The sequence below is a fragment of the Trichomycterus rosablanca genome, chromosome 25, assembly GCF_030014385.1.
Source record: "Trichomycterus rosablanca isolate fTriRos1 chromosome 25, fTriRos1.hap1, whole genome shotgun sequence".
NCBI lineage: Eukaryota > Metazoa > Chordata > Actinopteri > Siluriformes > Trichomycteridae > Trichomycterus > Trichomycterus rosablanca.
The window spans coordinates 542,543-567,690 of NC_086012.1; the positions used below are offsets into that span (position 1 = coordinate 542,543).

The 25,148-nt window shown below is 45.2% G+C and overlaps 1 protein-coding gene across 1 annotated transcript; it reads right to left on the minus strand.

The window, feature by feature from the left end:
* Positions 1–484: 484 nt before the first annotated feature.
* On the minus strand, positions 485–17,930 carry kcnb2a (potassium voltage-gated channel subfamily B member 2a). Its single transcript, XM_062987873.1, has 2 exons — positions 17,355–17,930; positions 485–2,311 (listed from the first exon to the last, which is right to left on the minus strand). Exons 1-2 carry the CDS (start codon positions 17,928–17,930, stop codon positions 485–487), a joined length of 2,403 nt encoding a protein of 800 aa, XP_062843943.1.
* Positions 17,931–25,148: the final 7,218 nt, after the last annotated feature.

Here is a 25,148-nt window from a genome sequence, read left to right on the forward strand (position 1 = left end):
TTCCTGTGCTTAGTTAAAAAGGTTTACGTTGTCCGTTCTTTTTTATGACGGGACTGTGATGACGACCTTGATCACGCCGTCATCCCATCTGCATTTCCCTTTATGTTCAAACACGCTATATAAGTGAAGTCAGCTCACCCGAAGATGATGCGCACATCCGAGGGAAAAAGCCGAACATTCGCGAGCGGTAAAAAGAAAATGCATGGGTGTTGACACAATGATAAAAGAACTGTGAACATTAAGAAGTCCCTTTTCAGTGGTTTTCCTCGCTCCTCTCCTTGACTGCTATGACTACGCAGTTAACAGCATCACAGGGACCATGTCGGTCTAGTCCCTTGTGCTGCATGAACGCAGTCCCATCAGTGTTAAGTACCAATCCCAGTCACAGGAGAAGCTGAAGAACATCCTCCCTTGCTGAATCAGAGTTTATGTGCTTCCCTATCGGTCACTCGACAGTCAGTCCTTGGGTATCTATGCCATGCCGTCACATGCTGGTCTCGCACGGGGGTGAAATATTCCCGTCCCCTGTCGACTTGAGAATATCCGGCGACAGGAGGTGGTTGGCGGCTTTCTGTCCGCCGCTGTCCGCCGCGCCCTGCGTTCCGGGGGAACAATTCAGAAGAGATTGAGGAGAAGCCGGAGAAACTCTTGACTTGTCGATGTGATTCTTCCCTCTTTGGCTCCCACCGAAGGATGACATGAAGCCGGGGGAACTCATCGCTCCTGCTCCTTCAGATCCTCTCCCTGGGGTTCTGGGACTCTGTCGGGAACACGGTGACAGAGTCGTCGTGTTATCGGTCACGACCAGATGCAAGCTGGACGATCCGTCCCCTCCAGACTCGTTGAAATTGACCTGGAGTCCCTTGGTGTTGCCTCTGGGAGACGTCACGTTCTCTGTGCTCATGTCAAAGCTTCGGTTCTCCTCGCCTTGAGAGCGGGCGCTGCCCTCGGGCTTGGACTGGACGAATTCGTACAGACCCTCCTTAATGATCAAGGGCTGCTTGGACGTTTCGTTTGCCTTGGTGTTCAGGGAGGTGATCTGGCTCAGATCTAGAGGAGGAGGAGCACGAGGATGTCTCGACTGAGGGATGTTCGGGAGCAGCGCCGTCCTCTCCACTTCGCTGATGTCCGTGGAGCAACTTGCGAAGCTGTCGATGCTCGATATGCTCCTGATCTCTGTGACTGGACGATCCTTGGCGGAGTCGGGCTGAACCACCTTCATCTCCAGACTCTCCTCCCTGCCTATCTTGGCGTCTTCCTTGGGAGCAGGGAACATCGCCATCTGATTGTACATTTGCTCCAGAGACTTTGCATTCAGTCCTTGAGGACTCAGGTCCGGCTTGATCGTTCTCTCGGGAGACCTTAACTGAGCCAAGTCCTGATATTTGGCATCGCAGCATTTGGTGACGGAGAGCGGGCTTTTATGAAGACCACATCGATTTGGGGAAAGGTGGTTGTCTGAGGTCTTCTCTTCACCCTTCTCTATCACCACGTCCATCAGCTCCATGTTGCGCACAAAGCTGTCCTTCATGTTCATGGAGATGATGCTGCCGTTCCTCTTAGCCCTTTCCAAAGCCTCCCTCCGCTTAATGGCCTTCTCCTGCCTCTTCTGCTCCTTGTAGAACTCGGAGAAGTTGTTCACGATGATCGGGATGGGCAAAGCGATCACCAAGACGCCGGCAATACAGCAGAGCCCACCGACTATTTTACCCAGAAGCGTCTGCGGATAGATGTCTCCGTAACCCACGGTGGTCATCGTGATGGTGGCCCACCAGAACGACGCTGGGATGCTGGTGAATTTTGTCGCATCTTCATCCTTCTCAGCAAAGAACACCAGACTGGAGAAGATCATGATCCCCATGGCCAGGAACAAGATCAGCAAGCCCAGCTCGTTGTAGCTCCTCCTGAGGGTGAAGCCCAGGGACTGGAGGCCGGTCGAGTGTCTGGCCAGCTTCAGGATCCTGAGGATCCTCATGATGCGGAAGATCTGCACCACCCGGCGCACGTTCTGGAACTGCAGGACGCTTTTGTTGGACTCGGTGAGGAAGATGGTGATGTAGTAGGGGAGGATCGCCAGCAGGTCGATGACGTTCAGGGGACCTTTGAAGAACTTCCACTTGTTGGGCGAGGACAGGAAGCGCAGAAGGTACTCCATGGTGAACCAGGCTATGCACACAGCTTCCACGTGGGCGAGGTTGGGGTTGTCGTTGGACACCCCGAACTCGTCGATGACTTGGAAGTCTGGTAGGGTGTTGAGGGACAGCGCGATGGTGGACAGGATGATGAACAGGATGGAGATTATGGCCAGGATCTGCAAGAGAAAGAAACATTTCATGTCATAACAAGGCAGTCGTAGCGTTCAATTCCATTTTAGAATTTGACAGTTATGCTTTGGCCAAAAGTATTTGGACGCCCGACCATCAGCTTGTCAAGACTGACCTCTGTGTAATCTTTTAAGCTAGAACCCTCTGAGAAGCTTCTGACTAGACTTTGCAGTGTTTCTGTGTATGGGAATTTGTGCCAGCATTTGTATTTGTATGGTGGGCACTAATTAATCAGTTGGTGTTCCGGTTCACCCCAAAGCTCTTGAGTGGGGCTGAGGTCAGGATTGCAGGACACTGGAGTTTCTTGGTGTTTATAGAGCTCGCTCTGTGCAGGAAGGGCCTTCCCTAAACTGTTGCTGCAAAGTCGGAAGCGCATCTCTGGCGCTAAGCGCTGCCAGGCGCGCATCGATCAGCTGCCGTGTTAGTTTGTGGGATTGATTCCTCCGGAGGTTTTTTCCACTCTGCTCGAGCGGGTTAAGTAGATGTTCCAGACTGAGCTGGCGTTCTTCCTATTACATTTCACACCATTAAATCACTCGCGGCGTCTGCAGGAGTGCAGCGGAAGGCACCGCGCGAATACGCGCTCCACTCCAGATCGCTAATGTTGCTAATACCGCGCATGTATATCGACTGCTGCGCTCGCTAATACCTGCCGTTTCGCACAGTGATCGCTGCTCTGTATAACGGGCGTCGCCCTGAGAGAAACCCTCACGGTCAGCGCTGCGTCGGGTGCCTTCATTCAACATCCGGTTCCAAAACCATGCTCCCACCTTTGCGAATCCACTCTTCTAGCAAGATTTCAGAGCGTGTCTGTGGGAATTTGTGCCTATTTAGCGAACAGAGCATTGGTGTGGTCACACATTTACGTTTACATTTTCAGAATTTAGCAGATGCGTTAATCCAAACTGAATACAGTTCGAATAATTGAGGATTAAGGGCCTCGCTCAGGGGCCCATCAGTGGCAACTTGGCAGAAGTGAGGCTTGAACCTGCAACCTTCAGATTACTAGTCCAGTACCTTAACCGCTGATCTACCACCGTCCCTGACGTTGGATCAGAAAGTCTGGCTTGTAACGGACGTTTCGATTTAATAGGGTTCAGCGCCTCACTTTGTGCACATGGACACAAAACAGGACCTTCCCCAAACTGTTGCCACAAGCGAAAAACAGGTGCATATCGTCAGTCGTTAATAAAGGAAAGAACAGATATATTTAGAAATAAATACTATATTGTTACCAATTCAGGGTTCGAATCTTAGTGGTGCTATCAGCCGGTCAGGCGTCTGCATGGACGTAGGCTGAACAGTCTAACCTTTTGGGAGGTGCACTTCTCAGTGCAGGTCCCAAGCCCGGACAGAATAGGGTGGATTTTGTAAACAATTAAAATTTTAAATAATAAATAAACAGTAAATGTGACTAAACTAAGGGGCGTATTGTATGCTGCCCAAATGAGGCGGGCTTACCTACACGCTCAGCCAATAACCATTCAGTTAACTCAGCCAATCAGCGGCATGAATACGAATAATAACTTCTAGGCGGAATTGAGATGAATTTCACCTCTACTGCTGCAGACCTCCATGCCTGACTAACACACGCCCCCTCCGACATGTGTACAGTACCGACCGCTTCTGTTCACCTGCACCAGGCGGGTTCATACGGAGATCTGTACAGCACACGGAGAGTCACGCACTGCTGTCCGTTATTCACCATCTTTGTCAGCGCTGCGTCGGACTACAGAGCTTGCCGAGCTATGTGGGCGCCTTCATTCAACGTCCAGTTCCAAAACCATGCTCCCACCTTCGTGAGTTCACTCTTCTGGCAAAGTTTCTGAGTGTGTCTTTGGGAATTTGTGCCCCTTCAGCGAACAGAGCGTTTGTGTGGGCAAGCAATATCGTGTCTCTGTGCGGTGCATAGATCAGCCAGCAGAGGTCGTAACTGCAGCACTTATGAGGAATCACTACGGCGTGTTTTACGCCACCCGAGCGCCTAAATACTTATTTTTTATTTTGATTTAAAACCAAAAATAATAAAAAGATGAAGCACCAAAATGTTTCTGGTCCTAAATGGAGGAAACATGATGAATAAATAATGATTAGGATTTTATTGTTAAGTGATAATACTGGAATATCGTGGCACTAACAGCCTCAGCTCAGAAAACGTTGATCGCAGCGTTTCATGGCTTCAGGACGTCGACTCTCATCAGGACTTCCTCTCGGGTTGGAAAGAGTGAGTAACCAGGTGTAACCTTTCCATATCCCACCTATAGATAGTAACTAAATCCTATAATTACTAAATCCTCAAACATCCGGCACGCAGGAGACAATGTGAGCGCCCTCGCCCCGGCTCAGGAACATCACCCCCGTCCCGGGCACTATCGGTTACGTCCGGCGGTGCCGTGTGATGTTCACCTGCTCCTGTATTTAGACTGTTCGTACTTGAGGGAGGTGAAACTGGCAGGTCACGAAATGCCACGTCAAATCCTCCTGCACCAGGGTACAGCCAGATCTGCACCCAAATCCAATCAGACGCTCGGAAATCTCCTTCACCAGGAACACGAGGAACATGAGGAACATGAGGAGGCTCCTGCAGCAAAAATCAGCTCTTGTGGCTGGTGCTGCACTCAAACCCAACATCCCTGTACCTACTGTAAAGTGTGTGTGTGTATATGTGTGTGTACACCTCCAGAGTGCACTGATAGGGTAATAAAAAGCTCAGTACGAGTACATAAGTGTTCCTATATTTCAGTTCCTGTATGAGAGGAATTTCCTGCCAGAGATCAATAATAAAGTGTTTTTATAGAATTATATTTTATTCATGGTCAGTAAAATCGTCCAGCATCAGTCAGGATCCAGCGGCCGGAAACACACGGAGAAGAAACACCACATAGAGACGTGGAGAAGATCAAACCCCACACCCTGAGGACCAAACACTTCAGGGAAGGTCCTTCAGAGGACGGCATTAAAAATGGAATCGCCTAAAGGCTAAACTTCAGGAAGACACAAATTCCCACAGTACATTCACACCAGGGTCTCATTCATCAAAACAGCAGCAGATGTTCAAATCGCGGAGCGTCTTTATTTATTTATATGTTTATAAAAACTCAAACTAGGATCAAATCTGGACTCGTTTGAGACAAAGAGAGAGACGGGACTGCAGGATTGTGTTCCGAAACACAGCACCAATTATTATTATTATTATTTAACATTTATTATTATTATTATTATTATTTAACCTTTACTATATTATTATAATTTAACATTGTTATTATCATTAATAATTTAATGTAATATCTTTATTATTATTATTATTATTATTATTATTTAACATTTATTATTATTATTATTTAACCTTTATTATTATTATTTTAATTTAACATTGTTATTTTATTATTAATTTAATATAATATTTTTATTATTATTTAATCTTTTTTTATTATTATTATTTAACATTTATTATTATTTAACATTTATTATTATTATTTAACATTTATTATTATTATTATTTAATCGTTAGTATTATTATATAACAATCAATATTATTATTTTGTCATTAATATAATTTAGTTAGTATTATATTATTATAATTAATATTTTCATGATTATGTTTATTATCATAATTGTTAGTTATTATTATATTATTACTATTATTATGTAATTAGTATTATCATCTTCATTGTTGTTTTTATTATTATTATAACATTTTTACTATTACACTTTTACTTTTACTACTAATAACTTTATTTTAATATTATTATTGATATTAATGCCCAGGTTTTTGGAATGTGATGTCCAACAAGCTCATGGTCAGGTGTCCACATGCTTTTAGTGGCCCTTATATATGTGTGTGTGTGTGTGTGTGTGTGTATGTGTGTGTGAGAGAGAGAGAGAGAGAGAGAGAGAGAGAGAGAGAGAGAGAGAGAGAAAGTGTGTGTGTGTGTGTGTGTGTGTGTGTGTGTGACCTTGGAACATGTGGCCCCTGAGTTAAGCAGATTAATTGAAGGATCTGGATGATTTTTCCTCCTGCACACCGAGTTCCTACAGAAACTTAATCAGGTTCCTTTGAACCACGGTGAGATATTAAAGCTCACGGACTAATCTGCTCCGGCCCCGGGATCTGGGGCTGATTTACCGGGCGTGGTTAACTTCTACACTACAGTATATCATCACTGAGGGTGGGTCAAGGATGAGGGAGGGTGTGAGTTCTAATCCCACTCTGAATAATGTACACTACAGTAGATCCTCACTGCGGGTGAGTGAAGGATGAGGGAGGGTGTGAGTTCTAATCCCACTCTGAATAATGTACACTACAGTAGATCCTCAATGTGGTTGAGTGAAGGATGAGGGAGGGTGTGAGTTCTAATCCCATACTGAATCATATCATTACAGTAGGTTGAATGAAAATTAAAAGAGGGTGTGAGTTCTAATCCCATTCTGAGTAACGTACACTACACAAGATCCTTACTGCAGGGGGCTGAAGGATGAGGGAGGGTGTGAGTTCTAATCCCACTCTGAGTAACATACACTACAGTAGGTTAAGTGAAGGTTTAGGGACGTTGTGAGTAACGTACACTACAGTACATCATTACTGAGGGTGGGTGAAGGATGAGGGAGGTTGTGAGTTCTAATCCCACTCTGAATAAAGTAGATCCTCAGTGCGGTTGAGTGAAGGTTGAGGAAGGGTATGAGTTCTAATCCCACTCTGAATAAAGTAGATCCTCAGTGCGGTTGAGTGAAGGTTGAGGAAGGGTATGAGTTCTAATCCCACTCTGAATAAAGTAGATCCTCAGTGCGGTTGAGTGAAGGTTGAATTATTTCGGTCATCACCCCCGTCACCGGCGCCCCGCTCAGGGGAACAGGACACTGTGCCTGAAGAGCCGAGGATGTCGTGATCGATACGCTGGGGGGGCGGAGGGGAGAGGAACGAGGGGGGGTTGGTGTATTTTTGGAAGCCTGATACAGGATCTGTTTGATTGGGGTTTTTTTATAGACGAGGTTTATTTAGAGCAGATCAGTCGTTCTGCTGAGCGAGTGAAATTCTGTCCTTTTACACTCGAACAATCACAAAACTGAGAGACACGACACCACCACTCACAACGTCTACATCATTTATATATTTATATATATATATATATATACACTCCATAAGTCAAAAGTATTTGGACGGCACTTCTATTCACTGAATTCATGTGTTTCAACCACAACAGTTGCTAACAAATGTAATAAATCAACCATATAAAGAAAACAATCTGCTTCTGACTCGTCGACGCTCTTATCTATTGACTGGACGGGCACAAATCCCCACAGACACACTTGGAAATCTTGTGAGAAGCCTCTCAGAAGTAGAAGAATGGCTAAAAAAGATCACATAGAGGACAACCAACCATCCAGACCAATTCTCTCACAATGAGGTGACATTTTTCCTTATGACCTTGGCAAAGAGACGACTGTTCCATGCTCTACCGAACACTTTGCTTGGTGGAACACAGGAAGGTCAGAAAGTCTTTAATGAATTAAATTTGGGTTTTTATTCACCTCAATCATGAAAATATGTAGAAATAAATAAACGTGGAGCTACATGAAGAAGATTCGGGAGGGAGTGTTCCAACATCCCGATCTACGACAACAGAGCCGCGGGGGGTCTGCGTTTATATTTCACTGCTGTCTTCTGAGCAGTGTGGGAGGCAGGAAGTGTGTGTGTGTGTGTGTGTGTGTGAGGGTTTGATTACAGTGATTAGTCGATAGCGATGGTCCTGATGACTGAGTGTGATTTACAGAGGAACTGGTACTGGTGCTTTTCCAGTTCATCTCTCTCTCACAGTGAATCCCATTCCACCACCGTGTGTGCCACACACACACACACACACACCCCTTTTGCCCCCCTCAGTTGCACCGAGTGTGTTCTGTTATAAACGCTGGGTGCGTGTTGATGATCCTACTGTTCAACCAGCATCATACCGTCTTACCTGCCACCCCTACCAACACCCCCAGTACCAGCACTACCAATACCAGTACTATCACCAAAATCAACACACTACCAGCACTCCCAGTACCAGTACCCTCATCACCACCCTCATAACCACAACCATCAACACCAGCACCACTATCATGATCAAAACATTAACACAGTGCCATCACCACCACAACCACCATGCTACATCACCACACTACCAACACCCCCACCAACACTACTACCAGTTCCAAAACCAGAACCACTACCACCATCACCTTAATATCAACACACTGCCACACTGTACCAGCTCACATCAACACACTACCAGTACCACCAGTACCAGGACCCTCACCACCACCACCATTACCAACATCATCAAAACATCAACACAATGCCATCACTACCACCAGAACCAACACTCCAATTACCACACTACCAGAACCACCAGTACCAGTACCATCAATACCACCAGCATCAACACACCAGCACTCCAATCACCACCACCACCATTAAAAACATCAGTACGACTACCACATCATCAAAACGTCAACACAATGCCATCACTACCACCAGCACCAACACTCCAACCATCATTCTAATGCCACCCCAATCACCACACTACCAGCACTACCAATACCAGTACCATCACCACCAGCACTGCCATCACCATGCTACTTCACCACCACTTCCAACTCCACCTGTACCAGTACCCTCACCACCACCACCCTCATTACCACAACCACCAGCACCAACACTGCCGCCACCACTACAACCACCATATCACCAGCACCAGTACCACCATCATCCCTACATCACCACTCTGCCATTACCACCACCAACACCACACTACCATTATCGGTGGCATTCTTCAGATGTTCCTGAAAGCCTGCAGCAGGGGTGTTTGGAGGGTAAATTCGGTAAAGCTCAGAGCGCTGGCGCAGCTCCCGACCGCCTCAGCCAGCGATGAGCCCGAGTGGGCCAAGCAGCTGCGCCTAATGACATGCAATTTAGGCGTCACGTCAGGCTAATAACACACAGCTCGGCCGAGCGCGAGCATCATTAGCGCGCGGGGCGTTCCGCTGCTCATCTGGTCTCGGCTAGTTTACGCAGAGGGCGACACGGAGAGAATCCTAAAACCATCAGGAGGAACAAGAAGATCCAAAATAAATCAGCAGCAGGGTCACGATCTGAGATATTTATTACAGGAATATACCGTAATAATCCCCGAATTTAATCAGGTACACCAGCAAACGTGTACGATATATAGCCAAAAGTATGTGGACGCCTCTTCTAATGATTAAACAGTGTAGGGAAGATTTTTAAAAACCACAGAGCCCTAAGCTCAACCCCACTCAACAGATCTTGGATGAACAGGAACACCGACTGATCTATCCATGCCAGCTGTACAAATGCTGTCATCTTTTGTACTACTGAACAGGCACAAATTCCCACACACAGACACACTCCAAAGTCTTGTGAGAAGCTTCTCAGATGAGCGGCTGCTGTTCTAGCCACTAATATTAGTGCTGCTTATACATCAAATGGGGCAAAAGTATTTGGACACTCTAAAGAATTAAATTTTAAAATTGTGAGTACATAAAAGTGACCGTCGCTCCCTAAGGAGGTCAAAACCCCCAAAAATTGAACCACAAAGCTGCAATAAAGAAAATTATTTTTAGTTTCTTACTGTCTCACAAGATCCTTCCTCCAGTTTACAGAGGATGAAGGACGGAGCTTCAGCTGATTCTAATCAGTTGAAGGTGCACTATAGCGGATCAATCAGTCTGATCGATGGCTGTATTGATCACTTATTTTAGGGAGTGATTGTAACCGTACGAGCAGCGATAATGATCAGGACTTTAATCATTCACGCCGACGCTGACGAGAAACCGTCCAGCGCTGGAGAAGCAGCGACGTTATGGTTCAGGTTCTATACGTTCATTCATCTATAACTACACTACATGTGCCAAAAGTATTCGGACGCCTGACTGTGAGCTTGTTGGACGTCCCATTTCAAAAACAACAACAGCCGCTCTTCTGAGAAGCTTCTCACAAGACTTGAAGTGTGTCCGTGTGTGGGAATTTGTGCCCAGTCAGTAGTACGAAAGATGATTTGTATGTGTAAGGCTGGGTTCTGATTGATCAGTCAGTGTTCTGGTTCATCCCAGTCACTGTGGATAAAGGTGTAAAATATAAATGTACATGATTGATTTATTCCACCTGTTAGCAACTGTTGTGACTGAAACACGAATTCAGTAACTAAACGGGGCGTCCACATACTTTTGGCCATGTAATGTATGAACACAGCATACATTAGGACTTCTGGAATGTTTAATGTTGTAAAAATGTATAAATGTTTAATAAATACAGTAAAACATTCTCCATGTTTACCACAATGTTCCGCCATGAGGATAATCAATCAGATCCTTAGCTAGCTCAATCAGATCAGTGTTATTAAAAACTATTGATTTTCTTGTTTACACAGGAGTGTCACGGTCAATCAAGAGCTTATTAATCACTCTTAAGTCCTCCCAAAACTGTCAGTAACAGAATAACTTCATTAGCCATAAATCCTGGAACGTTCTGTCCACGATTCCTCAAGAGTGATTCACTCAAACGATTCACTCAAACGATTCATATAAAGTTCTTTTTTCCGCCGTTGAACAAGTGCCGCTGTTTTGTAGCCTGGTCAGGGCTGCAGTGAAAACACAACCACAAACACAACTGGAAACCCTAGGTGCGAGGCAGTAACACATACTGGACAGGACACAATGCCTTTACAGGGAGTTACACACACATGGATTGGTTTTAAGTAACCAATCCACCCTCTGCATGAAGGTTAAAAAGGTTTAAAATGGTTAAAAGAAGCCAGAGTACCTAGAGGACAAAACAGAGCAGACACATGCAAGGAGAACATACCAAACTTAACACAGACAGTGACCGCAAGTGAGGATCGAGTACAGCTACACATGCACAGCAACTGAGATCGAAGTAAACTTGGGCTGGAGTTTTACATGTTCTCCCCGAGTGTCGAACCTCATCAACTTCTAAAGTTGTGGGCTGTTGTGAAAGGGGTGTGGTCTTTTTCAGTACCTGTCAGTCCTAGTAAAAAGGGTGTGGCCTCTGTTCAATACCTGTCAACTGTAGAGAAAAGGGTGTGGCCTCTTTTTTTTAGTACCTGTCAATTATAATGAAAAAGGTGTGGCCTCCTTTTGGTACCAGTCGGCCGTAGTAAAAGGGCGTGGCCTCCTTTTTAACCTCTCAGTACTAATTAAAGTGGGCGTGGCCTCTGTGACTATCAGTATTATGATGTGCTCAGTGCTGAACTATGTAGTGTGGCACTGAACCAGCTCTCGATGGTTTTGGTTTGAATCCTCGGAGCTTTTAGACGGCGTGAAGGTTTCGCTTCTAATTCGGGCCGCTTAATCGAGTTTTTAATCATCACGCACGAAAAGATTCCGGCGAGGAGAAAAAGGTCGTGGAAAATGAAGTAATTAGGCGGCAGATGTAATCACCGCTGACGAGCGCCGTGTTCATTAGCCGTTAAATGACTCCTCATCCGCCACCACGCCAATCGGAAACGAACTCGGAGCGCAGACGCCACCAGAGCGCGTCGACTTCCATAAAACCGCCGTTTCACCCCGTCGCGTGTTTATTTTGAGGACGTGCTGCGCACCCGGTGACCCGGTGGTGAGTGAGGGGTGCCGCTGACGTTCCCCTCCATATTAAACTCGCTCAGCTGAAGGAGAAGAAGCAGCAGCGCGGTTATCGGCATCATCTCACTCGGCTTAATCAGATCTCCGCCCGGACGCAGAGTGCTCTTCAGTTTCACTTCGTCTCCTGACCAGCGCGGCATCGGAGTGGCGGCCAGGACGCCGGCCAACTGTGTGAGGGAAGCGGTGTTAGAAAAACCTTTTGGTTCAGATGTAATCAGAGCTTCTCACGAGCAGAGAAAGCGGCCAAAAGTATTCGGACGTCCAGTTTAGAAAACAAACAGTATTAAATCCGAGTGACGTCTGTGTGATCTGTTCAGCTAGAACAACAGCCGCTCCTCTGAGATGTATGACTGTGGGAATTTGTGCCCGTTCTTCCTTAATGATCCATAATTATAAGTCCTGCCCTGAGAGACGGGCACACGTAAATAAAGCAATAAATTAATGAGCACAAATCCACGTACACAGGCGACACAGAGGCTTATGTGTAGTGCTGTCATCACACAGTGAGAAGGTCATGGGTTCAATTCCCAAGTTGAGCAAACTGGGTCCTTTCTGTGTGGAATTTGCATGTTCTCTTGCATGCCCCCATTTCCTCACATAGTCCAAAGACAATTCCGTATGTGTGTGTGTGTTTGATGGACTGGCGACCTGGCCGGGGTGTTTCCTACCTTCTGCCCAGTGAATTGCACCCACTTTGACCCTGACCAGGATACAGTGGTGGTAAAACAGACACTGAATGAATGAGTGAATCAGAAAAGTCATAATTTCCTCCTCCAAGAACCCAAAACTCGTCAGTTCTGTGCTTGATTTGACACACGACCACGCCGCTCATCGTTTATTAAACGTGTACGTCAGATTTTGACAGGAAGTGACACGGGGAGCGTTTGCCACCGCCGGAATTTAATATAAACACGTGTTTTTGATGTCATGTCGCTCCGACATCTCCAGCAGCCCCAAAAACTGTGTTACATTTCAGCCGGGCGTGTCGGAGCACCGCCGACTTTCTCCGGTTACGTTTGTGAGGAGCTGCGACTTCAGACGGACCATCGATCACCGTAAGCGACACCGCAGCGTGGATTCTGACTCCGGACATTTTAGGGATGAAGAACGACTTTCCTGAACCTTCTGAACCCCCACGGAGTGCGTTCAGGAGGCTCAGGGGTGACCACGCCCGTCACGTTACGGCACTCGCCTCGGTTGATCCCGTCAGACGGACCAACAGGGAGAACGTGAGCGGAAGGAAGAGCCGAAAATAGAGCAGAGCGACACCAAATCAATACACGCAGTATCAACGAGCGAGGTTACACCCCCCTCATCCCCCACAAACCTTCCAAACCCAAACCCGTGCCCCCCACCCTCAGTCTCACGTCTTTATTCGGACCTAGTTGGAAGCATAACAGTGTCAAAATTTCCATTATAGCATTTGCATAATTCTGCATAACTTTAGTTGACTTCTCTGTGCCCATATGCACAAGGCTAGTGTAATGTAGCCGAGCGTCATGCGTTTCCGGGTGGAAGTTCAGGTGCTCGCTGTAACTCTTAATCACGCCCGCTGAAGGAAGCTAAATCACCTCGGCTGATTAGCGTCTCTGTGCTCCACGTGAGCGGGAGCCATACGGCGGGGGGCGCGGGCGGGGCGCTGATCTATTATTGGGAGCGGACTAGGAGCTAAAGCAGATTAGGGCGTGGAGGCTTTCGCCGGGTTCTGCGCGGATGAAGATCATCTCAGCTGGACTCTGTCGTCATCGCCGGCTGGTCAGTTAACGGTTCAGGTTCTTCTCCCAGTTTAGTCGTAGCCGGTTCCTCTTCCTCCGCTGGAGACCCCGATGGCGTATGGAGGGTATATTCTCCTGACACGCCCTCCCTCCGACCCCTTCTTATTCCCCCGTACTTCAGTGGATCTGTTTCCTGTTTTCATCCTCCGGTGTCGGACTGACGCCAGATCATAATGCGAGCGGCTTTTATGGGCGCGGGGGTTCAGGTGCTGAGTGCAGCCCAGCGAGCGTCAAGTTCTTCTAAAGTGCTAGTGCAAGGATTCTCTCCTGCTGTGGTGCTCAGAGAGTTTACTAAGATATAATGAAGTGCTGCTCAAATCATCATTATTATTATCATTTATATTATTCTATTATTATTATTTAATTATTATTATTATTATTTAATTATTATTACTATTATTATTATTATTTTATTATTATTTTGTTATTATTATTATTATTATTGTATTATTATTATTTTATTATTATTATTATTATTTTATTATCATTTTATTATTATTATTATTTTATTATTACTTTATTATTATTATTTTATTATTTTATTATTATTATTATTATTTCAACCACAGCAGTTGCTAACAGGTGTATTACTAAATGATCTTCAGTAATTTAAATGCTTCCAACTTTGCAGGAACAGTTTAGGGAAGGTCCTTTCCTGTTCCTCTATAAGGACATGTAGAAAAGCTTGGTTTAAAGAAACTCCAGAGTCCAAATACTTTTGGCCACACAGTGTATATTTTTGACCCGCAGATTTTACAGCAAAAACCAGAGAAAATCTCAGAAGATCCTTTTGACAGCGTGAACCAGCGAACTGAACCGAGGCCCTAAAACCTGGGTGCTGATGTACCGGGACCTGACGGCGTGGGGCGGGGCGTGGATCAGGTGTGGGTATTTCGGTAAACACAGCGTGGCGTTCCTCCCGTCCTGTCAGTCCTGTTTACAGATCCGGAGCAGAACAGGTGACGCTGCACCGCCGCCGCGCCGCTGCTGCTGACTGGGCCTGCCAATGATTCAGGTATAAAACTGTCAGCGTCCATAAATAACCCACCTGCCGCAGCGCCGATCGCTCAGGTACACGGACCGGACGGGACCGGGACGTCTCCATCCCGCCGCGGAACCGGACCGTATATCATCAGAACAGTAACGTACACGAGATTTACATCAATACTGGATTGTTTCAAACAGCATTCATTTATTCACACTGCTTTATCCTGGTCAGGGTTGCAGTGGGTGCTGTTCACCAGTCTGTATCAGATAATATGACTTGACATGGATCAGTAGGAAGTTCTCTGTGTTTAGAACGACCATCATGACCTGAGCATCACAGCTCTGATAAACACTCCGACATCAAAGAGCAGAGAGGAACGTCTGATGTACGTTAGAGAAGCTTCCTAATGGTTCCAGTTCCTAATGGTTCCTCTGAGTGAGTGTGGATCTCCACACCCAGTTTCTGGGAAGCTGTAGTAGATCCTCTGGGACCCGGTGGTGTAAGAACCAACCGTGAGATCCATCAGATCACTTAGTGACCTTCAATCAGAGAGAGAGAGCACACACACACACACACACTCTATACACACACATCAGAGAGAGCGAGAGAGAGAGAGCACACACACACTCTCACACACTCTCACACACACATTCTCACACACACACACACACACCCACTCTCTCTCTCTCTCTCACACACAAACATAATACACACACACTATACATACACATCAGAGAGAGAAAGATAGAGCACACACACACACTCTCATACACACACACACTCTCACACACAATACACACACACACACAATTAGACACACTCATACACACACACATCAGAGCGAGACAGACAGAGAGAGCACACACACACACACACACACACACACACACTCAGCGCTCTAATGTGTGAAGATACACCCGGCTGAATCCACTGAGAGGTGATACTGTGTGTGTGTGTGTGTGTGTGTGTGTGTTCACTCACTGGCACAGAGCACCCAGAGGGATCCCACACAGATATGGGAAGAACATACCAAACTCTGTAGAGAGAGTAAACAGGACTCTGCTGTACTACAGATGTAAATGATGCATGATGACCTCGACCTCATCAGTGCTTTGGTTCAAAATGCTCATTAGTCTAAATGGGCACAAATTCCCACAGACACTAAAATAAAGTTTTGCCTGTGTATAAGAGTGGAGACTGTTATAGCCACAACAGAGCAGGAGGAGCGAGGAGACATTGATAAACGTTGACGTACTAAGAGCAACAACCACTCAGTCATGAACCCTCAGAACCTTCTCGACCTTCAGCATCATGATTCGTCCTGAAACCCTCCAGCAAACCCCCGTGATCGAACAATCGGACCTTAGGAACGCCAAGGGAGTTCTGAGGAGACCCACCAAGACCCTGAACCTGGACCTACATCTGTCCTACAGATGTGCAGAACCAAACCGCACCTCCATCCAGATGTTTCCCAAATTATAAGCAAAGGAAATGTGAACCATAACGAGGAGCAACGAGAACGATTCATCAACAAAGGGACCAGGCAGACTGGAACACACACACACTAGAACACACACACTGGAACACACACTAGAACACACACACACTAGAACACACACACTGGAACACACACTAGAACACACACACACACACTGGAACACACACTAGAACACACACACACTAGAACACACACACTGGAACACACACTAGAACACACACACACACTGGAACACACACTAGAACACACACACTGGAACACACACTAGAACACACACTAGAACACACACACACTAGAACACACACTAGAACACACACACACACACTGGAACACACTAGAACACACACACTAGAACACACACACTGGAACACACACTAGAACACACACACACTGGAACACACACTAGAACACACACACTGGAACACACACTAGAACACACACACACACACACACACACTAGAACACACACACACTAGAACACACACACACACTGGAACACACACTAGAACACACACACTGGAACACACACTAGAACACACACTAGAACACACACACACTAGAACACACACTAGAACACACACACACACACTGGAACACACTAGAACACACACACTAGAACACACACACTGGAACACACACTAGAACACACACACACTGGAACACACACTAGAACACACACACTGGAACACACACTAGAACACACACACACACACACACACACACTAGAACACACACACACTAGAACACACACACTGGAACACACACTAGAACACACAAACACACTGGAACACACACTAGAACACACACACTGGAACACACACTGGAACACACACTAGAACACACACACTGGAACACACACTGGAACACAAACTAGAACACACACACACACTGGAACACAGTTGGAGTTTTGGGCATCTAGAAGAGACCGGGGGGGTCAGGGGTCATCTCGGTGTTTGTAGACCAGTGGTTCTCAACCCTTTCTTCAGCTGGGCCACAGCGGGCTGCACTGGTGACCAGCGGGGCCACACCTCCGTGTTATGGACCACCGGTTGAGAACCTTTGGTCGTTAGGTCAAGTAGGAGAAGGTCTGAGATGTTTGCCCTCACCTTTGCCGCTACAGAAGAGCTGGGCTTCTCCAGCAGGTCCCAGAGCTTCTTCTTCTTTTCGGGGCAGCACCCGGTGTCGGCCTCGTCGCCCTCCTTCTCCCTGAGCGTCTCGGCCTCGCGCCTCAGCTCCTCGTTCATCTGCTCCTTCTTCTGGTGGTACCGCGCCTGGCAGCAGGACTCCAGGTAGATCTCGTCGATGCCCCAGTAGTCCAGCTCCTGACCGAAGGACAGCGCGCACATCTCCTCCATCATGTGCAGCTTCCCGGTCCGGTAGAAGTTGAGGATGGACGAGAAGGCGCCCGGGTGCCGGTCGAAGAAGTACTCGTTCTCGTTCAGGCTGTAGTCGTCGCAGATCTCCATCAGGGTGTCGTGGGTGTTGCAGTCTCTCAGCTTCCCCAGCCGGGTCCGAGGCAGACGGTCCAGCGTCCGCCAGAGGACCTCGTGCACCAGCCCGCCCACGTTGATCCGGACCCTTCTGGACCGCGCCTTGATCCGGATGATGTCGATGGGCTCGGGCGGCAGCGCGCCCTGCGGTCTCGAGACCTTCTGGGTCCCGAAGTTTGATCTCTCGGCCATGACGGCGGGCCGGGGGCGGAACTGAAGCGGTCAGGAATGTAAGAGTGGACGGGACTCCGCTTCAGACCAGCCGCTTCATACCTGCCATGGGAAATAAACACGTTTAGCTCTTTTATATCAGATACAATAGAAATGGAGGGTTGCTGGTTCAAGCCCCGTCACTGCCAGGTTTTCTCTGTTGGGCTCCTGAGCAAGGCCCTTATGTTCCTCAGACTGGGTCAAAACGAGCCTTCACAGGGTACAGACGCCCCCCGACAGGGTCAAAATGCTCCCCCTTTCCCTGACAGGATACAAACGTCCCTCGACAGGGTACAAACGTCTTCCCACTGGGTCAAAACGCCCCTCGAAAGGGTACAAACGTCCCCCGACAGGGTACAAATGTCTCCCCACTGGGTCAAAACGCCCCTCGAAAGGGTACAAACGTCCCCCGACAGGGTACAAATGTCTCCCCACTGGGTCAAAACGCCCCTCGAAAGGGTACAAACATCCCCCCCACAGGGTCCAAACGCCCCTCAAAAGGGTACGACTCGGTAACAGTTTGGGGAAGCCCCTTTCCAGCAAAAGTAAAAAAGTGATCATCAATACTAATCAATCTTTTGACCAAACGTGCACAAATTCCCACAGACACACTCCAAATTCTCGTGAGAAGCTTCTCAGTAGAGCGTCTGTTGTTCTGGCTGAACAGATCACACCGAGGTCGCTCTATTTATAACAGGGTTTGTTTTTGGAACAGGACGTCCGACCAGCTCGCGCTCAGGCGTCCCAATACTTTTGGCCGTACAGTGTTTAATGAGCGAACAGGAAGCCTGAGAGGACGAGAGCTGCTCACTGCGCTGCTGCACCAGGGGAAAGAAGAAGCAGCTAATGCGATTATTTAAGAACGTCTCCATCACAAATCCCTGCAGGACTCATTAGCAGCGCCGCTATTTCCTGCTCCTCCTTAAAAGACTTTGTACCAGCCGGACTATTTAAAACTCCCAACCTGAGAGGAAACGGCTCAGGACATCCGACAGGAGCCCAGCATGCAGAGAGGAGCGGCGCCCGGCCCCCGTGCCCTCTGTGCCCCGCTAATACCCTGCCACATCTAATACGTCAGGAGCTTTACTCTTTATCCCTGCAAGGTTATATCTCAGCGCCGCGCTATTAACCTGCACAGGAGAACAGCAGCCGCAGGTACACACTGGATCAAAACGTCCTCCAACAGGGTACAAACGCCCCCCAACAGGATCAAAACGTCCTCCAACAGGGTACAAACGCCCCCCAACAGGATCAAAACGTCCTCCAACAGGATTAAAGCGCCCCCTATCAGGGACAAACATCCCCTGACAGGGCACAAATGTCCTCCAACAGGCTACAAACGCCCCCTGACAGGGTACCAACATCCCTCAACATGTTACAAACGTCCCTCAACAGGGTATAAACATCCCCCAACAGGGTACAAATGCCCCTTTAAACTGCATCAGCACTTACTATTTTTATCAAACCAGCACAAATTTCCAGACATTCCCAAAATCTTGTGGAAAGCTCTTTTACAAGAGCGGAGACTGTTATAAGTGCGAGAGCACTGTGGCTCTATATTAACCCCCCTGGTTTAGTAACAGGATGTACAGTAACGATGGAAACCACAGAGTGGCCACAAGGCAGCGTGGGTCCCGAGAACCTGGGTTTGATTCCTCACCTCTGGTCACATGTTTTTACCCCCAGGTACTTCAGTTTCCTCCCACCTCTCACAACCACGCAGAGGGAGTTACGTGTGTGTGTGTGTGTGTGTGTGTGTGTACATTTACACTAGAGGTTTTTAGAAGCATTTATGAGGGTTAGGGGCCTTACTCAGGGGCCCAAAAGTGGCAACACTGGACCCACCGTCACCCTGACCAGGATGAAACGGAGAGTAAAAATCAGTGACTGATAAAGTTTATTGCTCTGTGAGGTCTGTTGCGGTTCGTTTCATTTATACAGGATTTTAATAAATTTTTAATCAAATTTATGTTTATTTTTTATTATAAACGTTTGTTTATAAAAACTTTATTTTATATCTGACATTAATGTTTTTAAAGTAAAAATAAAGAAATTAAATGACAAAAGGTTTATGAGGCACATTTATTAACTCAGCTGCTCAAATACTGAACATAAAATAACCTTAAAAATAGATAAATAAATAAATAAATCTAAAAAGTAAAATAATTTAAATTGAAATGTAAATATAAAATGTAAGTTTATACAATTTGACCTGCAGTTTTAACCAGTCAGAAACAAATACATGCTATTTTACGTTCAGGTGCTGAATATGCTAAATTTAAATAAATAAATTAAATCAATAAATAAATCACCAACAGCAGTAAAAATAATTCCGCTTTTATCAAGTTTATAAAATCTGAAAGTTTTTAATAGAAATAAAACTTCACTTTAAAATGTTAAACATGAAGCTTCTCGTTGAATCTCAGTTAGTTCATGAACTCCTGACGTCCTGATTTATGAGATGCAATCAAATATCCTCCAAACTATCGACGATCCATCACAAACCCAAACCACCACATTCAGGAGGTTTACAGTAAAATCTCACCTGGTCTGATGTGTTTAAGCACTTTGTTTGTTCCTTCAGTCCAGAAGAATGAAGAACTACAGTAGAGATGTTGGAGAAGCAGAAGAAGGTTTCAGGGGAGGATGTTTGGAGAGCATCTTCACCTCCAGAACCCTGAAACACGTGCTTACTGATACAGAAGAAATACAATCACTGATTTATTTCCTTCATCGTGGATTTCAGGAGAACGTTAATGCAGCCCATCAAGGACATGCCACCGGATTCAGAGTAAAGCTCAGAGAGAGAGAGAGAGAGAGAGAGAGAGAGAGAGAGAGAGAGAGAGAGAGTGTGTGTGTATGTGTGTATGTGTGTGTGTGTGTGAGGGAGAGATGCTTCGCTCAGAAATCGTCACGTGAGTCGGTTCTATTTGAACAACCTATTTAGTCGAACCGATCAATAAATCGACTCATCAGCTCAAATGAATCTTTTCTTTTAAATATTAGAACTTCACATTTACATGTTTGTTTCTTTATTATTATTATTATTATTATTATTATTATTATTATTATTGTTGTTGTTATAATGGTTATTATTATTATTAATATTATTATTGTTATTATTATTGCTATTACTATTATTATTGTTATATTATTATTATTATTATAATCATTATTATCATCATTATTATTATCATTATTATTGTTATTATTATTATTATTGTTAATATTATTATTATTATTTTTAACAATATGTCACTAGTATATGTCATAAACCGAAGGTCGCTGGTTCAAGCCCTGTCACTGCAAAGTTGCCTCTGCTGGGCTGCTACAAACACTGTAAACAAACAAGCTGCTCTGGCCTCTTCACAGAGTGAAAGAGATGCGTTTATATGAATGTAGACTGAACACAGTAAGATGAACTCTGGGTGTGCCTGGAGGGGGGGTATGGGGGGACGATAGTGAGGATCATCTGGATCACTGGTGCAAAGGATGTGAGGAACCACACAGACGTGCTGATGTAAATAGTGATCATTACGTAATAATGAATTCATTACAGCACACAATGAACATTAATGAAACTTCAGAGCTGTGATTTATTTTTGATGTTAGAATCAAATGCTGCTATAAAAATCTAATGGTCTGATCTTCTGGTCTGATGTTTGGACGATCATTTCTCAACGGTAACACCTGGGATCTGTCCTAAACTGCCTCTGAAGACACACCGAGTACGAATGACCTGTCAGTGATGGACACCCTGATGAGAAAATGAGCTCAGTGAACAGGTTTGCTCCGGGCTAATGTATGAAGAATCATTTTTTAAGCAAAGTTCTCATTTACACCGAGGAGAAATAATTGAGCTGTTAGAAATATTAAACTCGGCACGATTCAGCACTCCGACTTTTAAATTCCATCAATAAACCTTCATAAAAAAGCAGATTTTTAGCCCAGAACATCCAGTCTTCAGCAAACGCTTCTCATTCATCTTTAGTACGAGCTCCGTTCTGGTCACTGTGCCTGAGCCCCAAAATACTGGACAGGGCATTCACACTCGGTCATTTACTTATTCACAATCCACCTTCTGCATGTTTTAGGTGATGGGTGGTGAGCAGGCCAGAAAAAACCCTAATCTTTAAGGTAAACATGCCAGACAGTAATAAGGATCAAACTGAGCCTCCCAGGACCCTTGTTGTTCTGCTGAACCAACTCTACCAGCTGCACCCTTATGCCAGATTATTTACAGTACCCACACATGTGGACACGTCCTTTCCCAAAACCTACAACAGCCTCTACTTTTCTGCAAAGGCTTTCTACACTATTGTCTAGTGTCTGTGGGAATTTGTGTCCATTGAATCTAACAGCATTACTGTTGTTTTAATCCCCCCCAAAGGACCAATGCACGGCAGGCTAATGGAGTTCCTGGACAGGGTGCCAATCCATTGCAGGCTATGACTCACACATTACTTACACATTACACCTACTGGCATGTTTTCCTCAGAAGGTAAGAGGAAACCAGGGTTATATTGAACCCAGGTCTTGAAGTACCTGCTGTAAATCCAGGACAGGATACCCAGGACATCATAGATCATAAACGCACTGATGAAGGAGCTCCATGTACTGTTGGACGTTTAGAGTTCAGTGCTGTATCTGTGGTGGCCACATGAGGGAGAGATGGCACCATTTTTCCATTTTCCAGGTCTTACACTGATCACGTTTCCTAACCAGGCATTATTGGGGTTAAATCGAGATCACTTATAGATAGATAGATAGATAGATAGATAGATAGATAGATAGATAGATACTTTATTAATCCCGAAGGAAATTGAGGATTATACACTACTCACATACTAAACCCACCCAACACCAGTGTGTAGAACCGTGTGTTGTATTGTAGGGTAGTTTGTACTCCACAAGACACCTGAAGGGTTCATGTGGTATCTGGTACCAACTTCTGTGTGTTGGGAGCTGGATCTTCATCCAGTCCGTCCTGGTGCATCTTTTTCACATGATCTTGGTGAAAACAGGATTCGTCAGATCGTTTGACCCTCTCTCATTGCACCAATGTCCAGTTGGTGTATATATTAATGCAGTGTGCAGTACAAAATAGGCTGATGTGCGGTTGGGACTGTGGGGTTTTATGCACTATAAGCTGTGATCATTTGGAGTATAACAGTATGCAGTAAATAATGGTGCAGTATGTAGTATATACTGATTAAGTATGCAGTAATAACATTATACACTGAGGAAGTATGTAGTATATACTGATGTATGTAGTATACATCATATAGTGGGCTGATATGCAGTATGTAGTATATACTGAGGCAGTACGTTATATACGTTATACGTACAATGGGATGATATGCAGTAAATAAAGAGTGAGTATGCTGTTTTGGTGTTATATAATATTCTGGTTGTGTGTGTGTGTGTGTTCCAGCCCAGTAACGAGGCTGGAGGAAGTTAGTGCTCCCTCGATGGACCCATTAACGGCATGAGAAACATCAGAAAGACCGGGCAGCTTTCACTAACAAGACTTTTGTTTTGTGATTTCCCATTCCTGATCACACACACACACACACACACACACACACACACACACACACACACACACACAAATCCGAGAAACCAGAACCTGGATCAGGACCAAATCAGAGATGGTTTCAGGATGCCCTAACATATCAGATTTCTCAGTCTGAGATCTGTAGGATGTTCTGCATCGATATGAGATTTAATATCACAGGTTGTGTTGCAAACCACCAACTGTACTCAAAAGTACGTCAATTTAACAAGGCCATAATCACAGTATACATTCAGATATTCAGCTCACACTACAAACATCACCAGTGATCGGTGATCGGCTCAGTGAGATGCTCCTTCTGAGGCTTATCCATAAAACTGCGACTAATCAATGACGTTTATCATCTGCTATCTGATAGCAGACAAAATAAAACTAAATATCAGAGATACACAAACCAGAGACACATTCAAGCAATAGCAAGGACCACAGAGACAAAAGAGGAGCGATAAAGTCTACAATTACAAAATAATTACACCAAAGAACCAAAAAGTCGATATTTTTTGCCACTAATGGAGCCTCATACTAATGGATTTATAATATAGTAATTAAGATTCTGGGTAGGAATGTCAGGGTTGTCCTGATATTTTCCTCACAGCCATAAAAGAACCAGTTTGGTGTTTGTTGTCAGTGATGATAATGATTTGATAAAGGTGTTTGATATTAAAATATGAAAATTAGCACCACAGAGTCAAATATAAGGTTCTAATTTAATGAACCCGAGCTGATACGTGCTGGTGACAGATCACTGTATAGCAAAGCTTTTAAATCTTAATGATTACTGATATAAATAGAAAATAAAATAGGACCCACACTAGAACCTTGGGGCACACTCTTATTCATTATGTGTGCCACAGGTTGAATCTACAGTCCTGTCCACTCGTGTCCACTCAGGACGCAATTAATGCACATATAATGATGGAGCTGATTTTTTTCTTTGACAGGAAGTCATTTTCTCCGGCTAACGAGCCTCAGTGATGAGCGAATGCGGTCGGGATGAAATTAAACCCACGTGAATTATCTTCGCGTCTCAGACGCGGCGCTTCACTTATTCAATCAGCGCGGAGGAAAGAACCAGGCTGAAACAAATGAAATGAAATTAAAGACAATCAGAGGGTTTAAGAATCACATTATTTTACCCATAAAACCTCGTAACGGGACAGCAGCCGCGGCGAGAGACCAGGCTCCAGTTTCGGACCGCCGCGTTTTCTGCTCCTCACTGTTTGTCTACGAGTCCCATTAGAGCTCCTGATGGATGGGGTCTGAGGCTCGGAGGGTAATCTGATATTCAGGGTGTGTTTTACTCTCACTATAAAAACCTGATTCACCCAAAACCAGAAGCAAAGCAACAGAACTCAACAGAACTCAACAGATCTGAACAGAACTTATCAGAACCGACTCTTCAGTTAAAGGTAAGAACTGTATTATTTTATACTTTTACCTCATGCTAATGTGATTCCTCTCTGATGATATTTATACCTTTAAACTTTTAAAATGTACTTTCTGAATATTTTGCTATATTTATAATAAAAATAATATGTTAAGATATATAATATAGATGATTTATCACATACAGGTCACAACATTAGTACTAAAGAAAAAAAATGAAAATATAATGTGTGTAATAA

Bases quoted from the DNA above. Each gene is read 5' to 3' on its own strand.
- kcnb2a (XM_062987873.1), bottom strand. From the start codon at position 17,930: ATGGCCGAGAGATCAAACTTCGGGACCCAGAAGGTCTCGAGACCGCAG. The intron at 2,312-17,354 runs GTGAGGGCAAAC...TTTCTCTTGCAG, and splicing joins GCTCTTCTGTAGCGGCAAAG to ATCCTGGCCATAATCTCCAT.